Source organism: Ciconia boyciana, chromosome 1 (assembly GCF_034638445.1).
Source record: "Ciconia boyciana chromosome 1, ASM3463844v1, whole genome shotgun sequence".
Taxonomy (NCBI): Eukaryota; Metazoa; Chordata; class Aves; order Ciconiiformes; family Ciconiidae; genus Ciconia; species Ciconia boyciana.
Window position 1 is genome coordinate 217,726,615 of NC_132934.1, and position 12,122 is coordinate 217,738,736.

The following is a 12,122-nucleotide window of genomic DNA, read 5'->3' on the forward strand; positions in this document are numbered from 1 at the left end:
TCTGTTTTAATGGAGCCCACATCTGCGCTGGGAGGAAAGAGGGCCAGGCTCAGCCTGAACGGACCCAGTGGAAATTGTTTCCTCTCTGCTTGGAAACAGCGTGGCTGCAATTAAAAACTCGCCCCACATTATCATCCTCCCTCCCAGCCTTTCCGCAGTATTTCAAGCTGTTTTTCAGAAACCCTGCTGTTCACCTCAACCTCTGGTGCCAGTGTGTGGAGCGGGGATCTAATTGGGGTTAACAGCACATACGCAGCGCTGACCCATTTTCAGCGCTGAATGGCAATGCTTGAACAGATGTAGCCCTGCTATTTTGCATCCAGAGAGCCTCTTCCATGACTGTTGTGCACTAGAGGGCTTGCTTTTCCAGTGCTATCAATCCAGAAGTGCTTCTAGCACCCTATGCACACTGGGTTGCATGGCAGGGGAAGAGGCTTTGGTCTGCAGGAGACATGTGTGGGCATTTTAAAGCCCAAATACCTCTTGTATCCAGAGCAGACCTGCACATCTCCTCCCATTCCTGCGTGAGTATTTGCAAACTCATTTGCAAAAACGTTTGCAGCGCCATGGCTGCAATGCCCGCTGACAGCATTCCCAGGGCTTTGCTTCATCTCTGCATGATTTTTTTTTTTAGTCCTTTCTCAACTTTGAACTAAGACAGATTTGGCTTTGCACTGGAGCAGACTAGAAGCATTTACATCCCTTACTGAAGGTACAAACTGAAAGAAAGAGGAGTTCCAAAATGCCCTTTAAAAAAAAAAAAAAGGCATTTTTTTCATGCTAGTATTATAAATAATCAAGAGCAATGGTGATGGTTTCAGTTCTCAGAGTGTGGGTCTGAGCAAAGAGAAAAACCACACTCCTGGGAGGAGACAGCTCATGTCATTAAGTTAGTAAACACTCTCCCTCACACAATTTCAGCATCTAAAGCAGGTGATTTATTTAAGGGATCAACTACCCACTGCATTTTAAAATACAGTTTACATATTATATTTGACAAGAAGTTGATGTCAAATCAGTTTGGTCAGAAGAGAGCCCAAGGTACTGTCAAAATGTTTTAAGATGCTGCTGAGATAGTAACAGGGAGAATAATTTCCAGCACTGGGGGGAGCTGGCAACACCCTAAACTCCCCAGCACATCCCACTGGAAAGCTTGTTTTCAGCTGCTTCCAACTTTGCAAAATTTTCCACACCCATGTCTGCTTCAGGCTGAATTTTTGTCATTTTGTGGAAAGTTGCAGCCAGATTGCTCAGCCACTTCCAAAACCAGCCAACCATAGAAACAAACAAACAAAAAAAACAACGAAAAAGCTTCTACATGATTTCAGCACCATCTTTGTTTGCGCATGCTGTTCACCAGGGAGCACACCTACCCCAAGTTCCATCACAGCCATGCAATGGAGACGTGAGGGCACGTTACATCTATTAGTGAAGACAGGCAGAAGATCATCTCCTTCAGTCTCACTTCCCACCTCGCTTTCCCTTTACTGTCATTAACAAGTCCATCTGAAGGACCCAAATGCACCCAACCCAGTGTCAAACAGCTCTTAGAGGCGCACGATGGCAGCCAAATTTGTTAAGGGTTTGCCCCTCTACTATGTGGAAACCCTACTCACCAGTTGATTTCATTGTAGTCATTGTGAACTTCCCACCAGAAGTAAAACCAGACCAGGGTCAGGAAGAAGGACGAGGTGAGGATGAGGAACCAGAGGCGCTCCCACTGCAGATGGAAAGAGAAGTCAGCGTTAACACTATCCCGTTTCAGGGCCAGCGCCCCATCCTGTCCCACATCTCATGTAGAAGCTGTTGAGATTGGATGGAGTAACTAGACATTTCCAAGGGCCGATTTCAGACCTTTCTCCTCTGGGGAAGATGGGAGATGCAACCCTGGTCCCCAGCTCTGGGCAGAGAGGTCATTTATGTAGAACCATCTTATGTGTGGCTGGGACAGCATTTCTCCATCTCTCAGGGCACGTGGAACGAGGGAGCATTTCTGGATACAGAGCTGGTCTTTTTGTTTGTTTGGGGTTTTGGTGGTTTGGGGTTTTCTTGTTTGCTTTTGTTTGAGGCAATTGTTTAGTTAACTTTTCCATTCACATGTGAGAGATGCAACTCGGCATCTTACTCTCTCATGGGTTCAGCGTAAATGACTGAGTAGTTATCACATGGCAAAGACTACGCAGCCGGTTAGGGATGCTACTACTACACAGACATGAACCTTTACTCCTTCCCCCAGAGCACTCAGATCCTGCAGAGCCAAACCAGCCATCCGCAACATTTATTCCCACCACCACCACATATGTAAGTGTTTTGCAAATAATACAGCAGGAGGAGAGACCAAACCAGCACCGGATGAAAGATATTTGCACCAACATTCAGTTTTGATGAATGTTTCAATATTCCACCCGCCGTCCGTCGTGTTTCCCCCCCCCCCAAAAAAAAAAAAAATCCCTAAAACACCTGTTCAGTGCCCCGCTCCAATAGCATGGGTAAAATCCTAAACTACAAGGACATCCATGAATAGAACAGCGTTACAAGAAAACTGCCCCTAACCAGCACCATTTCCATGTGCTCCTTGTTAGTTTTACTCTGCAGGCATTAAATAGCTCACGTGTGTTTCCGTTTCAACTAGCATCCAGTCTGTTCGGAACAAAACACTGAAATAAATTCATTATGGAAAATATTCAAACGAATCCTCTCTTCCCAGAATGAGCAAGAAGGGATGAAAATTGAAAAAGTGTATGAGCAACTCTACTACTATAATTTCCTTCTAGACCCTGAGCACACCATTAATCTCTTTTGAAAATGCCCTTTTCTCTAGTGAACTGTCTCATGGCTTTTCAATTATGCAAAACAACGTAACCAATATAAACACTGTTTTGGTGATATAAGAAACACTACTATTCTTTGCTTTCCCTTTCCATCTTAAGGGCTGAAGCTATTTACTTAACTGTGTATTGGCTATGTTTCATCATGCATCACCCTGGATACCAATCTTGTGATACAGCTCTTCCTTGTATGCTCCATCTCATAAAAAGCGCCAAAAGAAAAAGAAAGCAATAAAAAAGGTTGGAATTATTTAATTTTTGCTGCGCCAAAAAATGATGTTTTCTGCTAGAAATTCCCAATTCTTGGCCAGGGGTTATGGTTAAAACTTTTGTTCAACTCAGCTCGAGTTCGTTATCCAACTTCAATCAAACTTCAGTTGCACCAGGTGCCTAATTCCTAATTCCCATGCGGGGCTTTGTGTTCCAGATAAATGGGGCAAAAGGAACGAGGAGGTGGTACAAAGGGACTTCCTACAGCACACCTGCTGAGTACATCCAAAGCCCCACGGCCAAACTGCTCTGCCATGAGCTTAAAGACTATCATGTCCCCAACTCATGCACAGATCTGCACCTATATACACAGGTGAGCTCCTGGAGGGAAAGCACTGAGGCTGGAATGGGGGTTTTCCCCCACAAAACACCCCACCTTTGGTAGCAGGATGCCAGCCATAGCATCTACGTCAACTCCATAGCCAACGCCAGCCTTCCCCAGTCCGAAAAGCAGCAGCAAGGCTGCAACATCTCTCCACGATGAGCCTCCTCCACACCAACCACCGCTGCACAGGCAAGCCAACCCTTTCCAACTAAGAAGTTTCAGATTAAAATCCACCCATTCGACATCTGGATTATATAAACACCCAAACCAAAACCCTCTCACACCTTCACTCCATCCCACCAAAACTCCCTAGGAGAAAGCAATTGCTAACCCTTTCAGCAAACTATGAGTATTTTCTCCTGGATGCCTTCCAGTTTGCAGATCTCCAAACTTTCAAACCTCACTTTCCCTATTGTTTACTGTTTCTTCCTCTCCATTTGAGTCTAACACCTCCTTGCACCTATCAGCAACACTGCTGAATCAATTAACTGGACAGGTTTTTGCAAGGCAAGTGAGGTTTAAAGTATCTCAAGTCCTGAGGAATAACATTGCTACCAAAAAAAAAAAATTCTCCAGCTCTTTAAAGGTCATTATGGGAAAAGCTTGGCCAGTATTCATGCACTGGATGACACCAATTTGATAAACAAGCCAAGGAAAACGTTTCAGAACATGTTTGGGCTTTTTTTTTTAATATATATATTTCCCCTCCCCTCATTTACATGCAAGTAGCATAGCTTGTGTCAAGCTCTCCAAAAGCTATTTTTGGTCTGTCCTTGATGGTGCACTTGCCAGATATATTCGCCTGGCTGATTTTGTGAAAACCCAGTCAAATGCTTCAAGGTTGACATACTTCAGCGAGTTCAAGCACAGTTCTGGGTGGGCTTTCAGAAGAACAGGGAACATCTTCCCAGCCCCACTGATGCTATTCAGCACAAACTGATCCAGAATCTGAACCTATGTGAATCTGACCTACGTGATTTTAGCCTGGGTCCTGTACAACCTCCCTCCAATAGCCCCTCATCAGAAGAGCTTTAGAGGCCCTTACTTTGCAAGCTCCCGCATGCTTTAAAGCAAGGTGAAATCTGCAACATGCAACAGCTTCAAGCCTCTACTGCCAAAAATACTTAAAATCATGTCATCCTGATCACTCAATCACAGCCACAAGTAGGTGGAGGAAATGGTGCCACTTCACCTACAGAAACTCAGGCGGAACCACTAGAAAGTCTGAAGGTGCTTGAAAAAATGTCCACATTTTGAGCTCCATGAGATTTTATAAGAATGTCAGCACTGACATTTTTGGCAGTTGTTCTAGAAAACCTTCCCTTCGCCACCCTTCCCTTTCGGTTTCTCCCTCTTCTCACAGGAGTAAGATGGACATGCTCACTAGTCACCAATTACTCTCACTAAGCTTAAACACACACAGCTCACACAGCACTCAGTATTGTCCTGCAAATGAACTCGACCAACCACATCTGTATTAGCACCTTCATTCCTATCAGGATGCATTTTGGAAGTAGCTCACCCTTTTGTCCTGCTTTCTGTGTTCTGGTTCACATCACTAAAGGCTTTGGGTGAAGCTAAACCAGAAGATGTGCTCCAGGAGTGAACCCAATGCACCTCAACCACCAATGGTCACTCAGTCCATAGGACCAGATTAGAGCTAGTCCTAAGTGACCACACCACCACCTCCAAAATGCTTGGACCGTGAATATCAGGATCTCAGCACTAACTGTCTCTTTCCACAAACATCATCTCTTGGGCCACACTACTTGCTAATGCAGATGTAGCCATGGTGTCTTGCAGAATGGCACAAACCAGTGCCAACATTTATACCAACATTTAATTTTAAAGGAAAGCAATTAAATAAAGAGTCTCTTTTTTCCTCCAGCACATGTACCACGTGCTTGCTTAAGCTCAAAAAAAGCCAACTGGCACCTGGACTAGGTCTTTGCAGAGCACGCCCACTGAGATGGCCACAGCCCAAAGAAGGATGGAGGGAGTATCAATCCAAATAAGAGAAGTGACTTTGAAGTGACAATATTTTAAAGGGTCAGGCACAGGTTGAAGATTTTGCACTGCAGAAGCACTTTCAAAAACAGGCATCTTACACGTACCACTGTGCTTGTGATCTCAGGTCTATTGTGGGGCCACTTCTAGCAATGGTAATAAGATTTCTTACTGCAAGAGCATCTACTGCAAGACATAATCAAAAGAGCCCCAAAAGGAAACAAATGAAGGCCGAGACATGTTACCAAGTTATAGTTTGTCAGTGATTTTTAAATTATTTTAAATCACAGAATCCTTAAACAAACACCAAACCAAACAAAAAATCAGGGTTTCGTCCACATTCTCCACCACTTTTGTGCATCCCCAATGCCCACCCTATGTCAGGTGGGAGCATAACCCACTCCAAAGTAAAAAAAATAAATAAATAAAATTCCCACAGAAAGACCCATTTTGTGATTCAACTGTGAAGTTGGCTTGTGCATTTTACCTGCTCTTGTGCTGCACGTTTTAATCCAACATGTTAAAAATAGCCCTGAACTTCACCTCACAGAGCACAGAAGAGATTTTCCAATTTGGGGATTAGTTTTGCTTAACTGAAGTCTGCGCCAGCCTCTTCTGCCGCAGCGAAGGTCACGGCATTATTTACCACCTGGCACCGGTGGCGCAGGAAAGCAGAGAGGCTCAGGAAGATTATTTTATTTCCTGTAAGTTCTGTAGGAGATATTATGAAGTTCATCCACATACACACTCCCACCTACCCCCTCCTACAGGGACTATTTCAATTTAGTCAAACTTGCTATATTAGAAGCGATGAGATTTCTCACCCATTTCTACATTCTAGCTGATTGCACATATGCTGGAAGACATCTCTTAGTGTGACACCATTTGTAAACCAAAGAAATTCTTCAACCAACAAATCCACACTTTTTGAAAAGTTTCTTTAGAGAAGGTATCCTGGCTATCACTAGAAAGTGATCCTCTGCCAAAACTAGCCATGCGCAGAGCTAATGCGCATTTGTCTGCCACAGCTATTCCCTGCTGAATTATGGGTGAACACAACTCAACGCTGTGCTGTTCTAGAGAGGACAGAACCACGTCCATTTGATAATTTACATGATGTACGCTTATCAAGCCTTTAGATCACCAAATTGCCCATTATCTTCCCAAAAAACAGATTGGTATAGCATCAGGATCTAAAGAGAGTGTGATTTGGACTCAGAACAGAGAAGGAACATTTAAGATCTTAAAATCAAGATCTCACCCAGGGTGAGACTCCATTGATCAGAAGTGGCTGTCACTGCATTTACACTTGCCCCTCTTCTGGAGGCTTAAATATTTTTATAATTAAGCTGGGTCTATCAGAAAGTATGTCCCAGGCCCTGCCTGGGGCATGCAGGCAAAACAGAGGGGTACAACATGTGAGACCATATTAAATTGCTTATTTGTTACCAAGTATATTCCCAAAGGTCACCAAAATGCTGTGCAATGAGCTAAGTTGCTCCCCTTGCTCCTCCTATGCGCCCAGCTGGAGGAGGAGGTTGCATTGGCTCAAGGTCTGCTCCATTAAAGCCAAGAAAAGCCAAGCCTAGAGCCAGTTGATTTACTGGCAGCCTATGGATGAAGCAAAAGCATAAACATTTGCTTCACTGAAGTTGCTAGAGTCACCCCAGTCAACACTGGTCCTGAAATGCCCTCCTCCACTTGCTGGAGACCTCTGCCAGCTCACCCCAAGGGAACAGCAGGACTTGCATCCTTGAGATGCACATACATCTCCCAGCCTTGGGATAAAACTGAAAAGCCCCTCTAAAGCAAACCTACCGCCTCCAGCATCCTCTCTGGCACCCAGAAGCAACGTAGAGTTTCAAAATGAACTGGAAAGAGAGAAGCCTGCTTTGAACTGTGAATGGGTAAGAGGAAATGCCAGTGCTGGATGGATTAGGGCTCCATTCCTCCACGGATTAGCTCATAGCAAACAACGGTCCAGCAATCAATCAGCGTGGGCGAAGTTGAGTCCCTTCCAACTTGTGTGTGCATCCCTAGAAGCTTTCCGGTGAAGGAAGTCAAATGCCACTCCTGTAATGCTGCTGGGAGCTTGCCCCAATTTATACCCGTATAGATAATCATGGCAGCTCACAGATGGAAACAGACTTTTTTTTGTTTTGTTTTGTTTTTTTTTACAGTCCCCCTTTTGATTCACATTCAACTGTGAGGATTGCACAGATCCTCTCATCAAACCCTCTGTGGCAGTAGGTCCCCAAAGCTCTCCCAGAGCAGCTGAAATCACAGCGAGCAAGATTTCACCTAAAGGGCCTTAAAAGTAGGGGTGAGGTGGTGGTTGCTTGAAAGTGAGGAGATGCGCAACAAAGTAGATTTCTTTTCCTGATTAAAAGATATTTTCTTTAAAAGACTAAAAGCTAGAAAACATTAACAACTTTACACTAAGCCACCACTGAGACCAGTCAGAGGAAACAACATACTGTTTTGGCGAAGAAGTTTAAGTCAGACGAGCGCGGCAAGTGAGGTACCATAATTTTCTTCTTCACAACGCTCCATGAAAACTCTTCACAGAGTGTGTAAGGGGGCTTAAAAGAAGGGAAGAATAAACCCGCATTCACAATTCAAGTGAGTTGGCTCTACAGGTGCCTTGGTCTTTTAACAAAATTCAGTGAAACAGAAGACAGTTCTTCAAAAGAGGGGCTCAAACAGCAAAATGCAAAATAAAAAAAATTTTAAAAAAGCCCAACTGTTGATTCCCTTCAGACTTAAAGCTCCCTTAGCCTGGAGGGCCTCAAATCAAGAAAGATCTTCACTAACATTTACAAAGGGAAGCCAAAACCCCTAAACCACAGAGCAAGGAAAAAAAAATAAAAAAGCCCTTCACCACAGACCACTATGTAAAGACACCACCTTCATTGAAGAGCAAAGACAGGAAAGATGGGTAGCTTTTGCTACCGACTGGAAAGACAGCGTGACGGTGGAGAGGCTGAAGGGCAGCTAAAAGGATCAGACGAGCCCACTAAAATCAATAGAAAAACTCCAACTCGCTCCCCTGCACTCTGGCTTTGAACCAAAAATCTTTTATTGCGAGATTCATTATTTCAGGAAAGTGGATAAACTGAGTTCCCTTTCAATTCTGCATTCCTCTTGACTGTTAATTTATATTTCACACTGCACCAGGAAATAACTTGTCATTAAATGCTATTGGCAGAGCAGACACCCTCTTGTCTCATTGCTACTTCGAGCAGAACTGAGGTTTATTCTGCCAAAACTGTTCAGAGATCCCCTTCCTCCTTTGAAATACGTATTTTTCAACCTTCCTCTTAAAATAGTTGGCTTTCCAAATTCAAAAACTGAGTGCTCTATGGTCCCATATTTGGAAAAAGTCAGTGCAAGCCAGAGCCATAAAAACATCTGACTCACTTCTCCACTTTAACACTGAGTTATAATAAACATCGTGCAGAGTAATCCAACCTAACAAGTTAGTTAAAATTATTTTTCCATTTCACCTGCTGATAGGATCTCTGTTCTGGTCAGACGTTTCTGTGATCAGAGACATGAAGCCTGTTTCTAATAAATATAACCAGCTACTGAAAAACTGTGGAAGGAAGTCACTCCATACTGAAAAAATAGCAAGTGTATTTATCTATAGCTACCCTGGACAAGAATTATTATCTACACATATGTGAGGCTATAGAGGTCTCCAGGTACAGTCAATGAGAGGCTTGCTCCAAACAAAGGTTTTGATTAAATCATCTAAGTTTGCTCTGGAGGAAGCTGACCCTCTTTGTTGGCTATATAAAGAGCCTCTGAAACCACCTTCTCACTTTCAACACCTACAAGTGGATGGTGTGAATATCGCCCCACCATCCAGCCCATGGGTCTCTTTCCATCAACATTAATAGAAACATGTTCCACCTCCAGTCCCCGTGACCAGGGAGGATTTTCACGATAACTTTGTGTACAAGGGGTGCTAAACAGTCTCAACTTTCAGTCTGCTCCTTCCAGCTTTTCTGCAAATACCACCATTTGAGCCAGGACCACGGCATGCCATGCGAGGTGGCAGATGTGCCTGCTGGAGAGCCTCTCCCAGCATAGCTTGCACTCCCCAGCTAGCAGTGAAGGAGCAATCGGAGGGACAGACTGGTTTCTGGAATTGCCAGTCATCTGACATGAACAGGGCTCTTGTTCAAGTCAAAGTGCCTCTGGGAATTCATGGCTTTCAGTCTTTGTGGCGGACCCTACCCATTCTCTGTCTCCTGAACACAATAAACCTCCTGTTCATTCATTAAAAATAATTAAATAAGTAAATAAAAATCAAACAAGAGCAGGAAACAGCTTTTTGACAATGTCTTCCCCCCCCCCCCTTTTTTTTTTGTCAGAAACATTCCAGTTGTGAAAAACAGAAGCCTTTTATAGGAAATATACCATTTTAAAGCAATTTCTTGCTGAAGGGCATCTCAGCTTGAGGCTGGAACTTCTGATCAGAGGAAACCAGAGAGAGACTGAGCCCTCCCAAAACCTGGCAGCACATCGGTCAGGACATGCACAAGCAGATGGAGAACAACAGCACATGGATCTGACCACACATACACACACACACACAAAATCAAACGTGGGCATCTTTCTCCCGTTCCACCCATCCAACCACACTGCTGGAACAACTGCAGCTGCAAACTGGGCAATATGGAAAAGTCAAAGGGGAAAACCCAAAAGCCTGGAGTGGTGACGTGACATGCTGAGGATAGGGGCAAGTGACAGGGACAGACCTCAGCCTCTTGAACGCCAGCCTGCTATCCTAAGCCTAGCCACCAATCTCATTTGCTTTTTATTTGCACGCAACCCAACCCTGGGTCCACGCTCTGTTGGCTTCAGTCTTCTCCCCATCACAGGTCACATCCATAGTTGGAGAAAACCATCCTACATCAGTTCTGCCCTGCCAGCACTAGGATCTCTAGACAACAGCTCCTTTAGACTGCTTGTTTGATTTAATGCACGCTGATCAGATCTGCTTACAATTCTAAGGACATCATCCAGGAGCAACTAGGGTTAGCCAGTGTTATTAAAAGTACATCAAAACCACCAGAGCAAGCAGTAACTTCAAACAAGTTGCATTAAGTACCTCCATAGCTCCACACAGATCAGATGTCCAGATGCCCACTGACTTCCCTTGGGCTACGGTGAGGTCTTCCTGAATCCCTCCTCTGATCTTTGCTCCATCACTATGCATCTAAAAGTCCTTCTCCCATGACTCCTTTTAAATTCAAGCCTTCACCCCAGAAGAAAGCACTTGCCAGATTAAATGCAGAGCTTTCAGAAGAGCTAAGCTATATTAACCAGAGCAGCCAAGCAACCTGTGGATGAATCTCATCTCCATCTCCCTGCCATGAGATATTTACCATTTTCCCACAAGACACCATAAATCTCCATGCTGAGACAGCCTTCACAGAGACATCCAAGACAACCAGGCCCTCAAACTTGCAAATGCAGCAGGACAGAAAAGGCATTTTTGTCTTCCTGCAGTGCACACCATCCTTGTGTCCCTAAATATCCACCTGCACCAGTCCAGGCCTGCACCTGCCTTTAGCAAATGAATGGATTCTGTTGAAGGATCAAGGCCACATAGTCCTAAATAACTGCTCTCTACCTCAAGAGCAAATACAAGAGGAGCTGGACTCAAACTGGAGCACCACCATTACTCAAGTGTGTTTTCAGGTCGTTTAAATTCACTCCCGGATACAATGAAGAGTTTACTAATGAGTCTTCACTACTCTATTTTCTGACATTTTCAAGAATCAATTTCCTGCAGGCATTTATCAGTATTAGCTTAGAGCAGAAAGGAGGCAAGCTAACATTTATCCAGTGAATACAAAAGAAAAATCGAAGGCATGATTCTTCATTTCCAGATTACCCAATTGGACTTCATTCGAACAAACAAAAGAAAATCTTCAAGCAAGTTATTAAATCATCTCTGAAGATGAAAGATGACTACATCTCCCAGCTGCACCCATTAGAACTAGGAACTGAGGATAAAAAAGAACAAATATCAGCTGGAGCGTTTTGTCAATGTGCACAATACTTCAGTTCCTACAGTGAAGTTACAAGATTTCATTAATAACTCACGGTATGTGAATGCATAGTCCTTAAAACAGTGATTTGCGTACTATAAATGTGAACAGTTCTCCATCCCAGTTGATTTTGAGCTCATTAGCTCTGATCACGGGGTCAAACATCAAATGTAGACCCCAATAAACATTTAAAGATGAAGTAACCGAGGGCAGCAAGGGGCCTCTGGCAGGCTCTGCTCTAAACTCCCACTCAAAGCAGGGCCAACTCAGGTCAGGTTGCTCAGGGCAATGTCCCAACACAGTCTGAATGTCTCCAAGGATGGAAATTCCCACCCTCCTCTAGGTCCTGCTCCAGGGTTTGACCATCCTCATGGGGAGAAACATTCCTACTATCTAGCTGGAATTTCCCTTGATACAGCTTGTGTTCATTGCCTCTTGCCTAGCTCCGTCTTCTTCTCTACAACCGCTCCTTAGATAGTTGCAGAGAGCCATAAGATCCCCCCCGCTTCTCCTGCTGCACAACCCCAGCTCTCAGCTTCTCCTCGTATGTCCCAGGCTCCAGGTCCAACCATTTTGGAGTCTGTCTGTTATTGCCTGCCTGGTTTTGAGGAGCTGCAAACCAGACCC

The 12,122-nt window shown here is 44.2% G+C and overlaps 1 protein-coding gene across 5 annotated transcripts in view; it reads right to left on the reverse strand.

The window, feature by feature from the left end:
* GDPD5 (glycerophosphodiester phosphodiesterase domain containing 5) overlaps nt 1–12,122 on the reverse strand; it is a 181,211-nt gene that overhangs the window by 52,050 nt on the left and 117,039 nt on the right. For all 5 annotated transcript variants that reach the window (XM_072855468.1, XM_072855438.1, XM_072855447.1 and 2 more), the window contains one exon: nt 1,617–1,720. In XM_072855468.1, the coding sequence (XP_072711569.1) occupies nt 1,617–1,720 (104 nt within the window). The remainder of the gene's footprint in view (nt 1–1,616; nt 1,721–12,122) is intronic.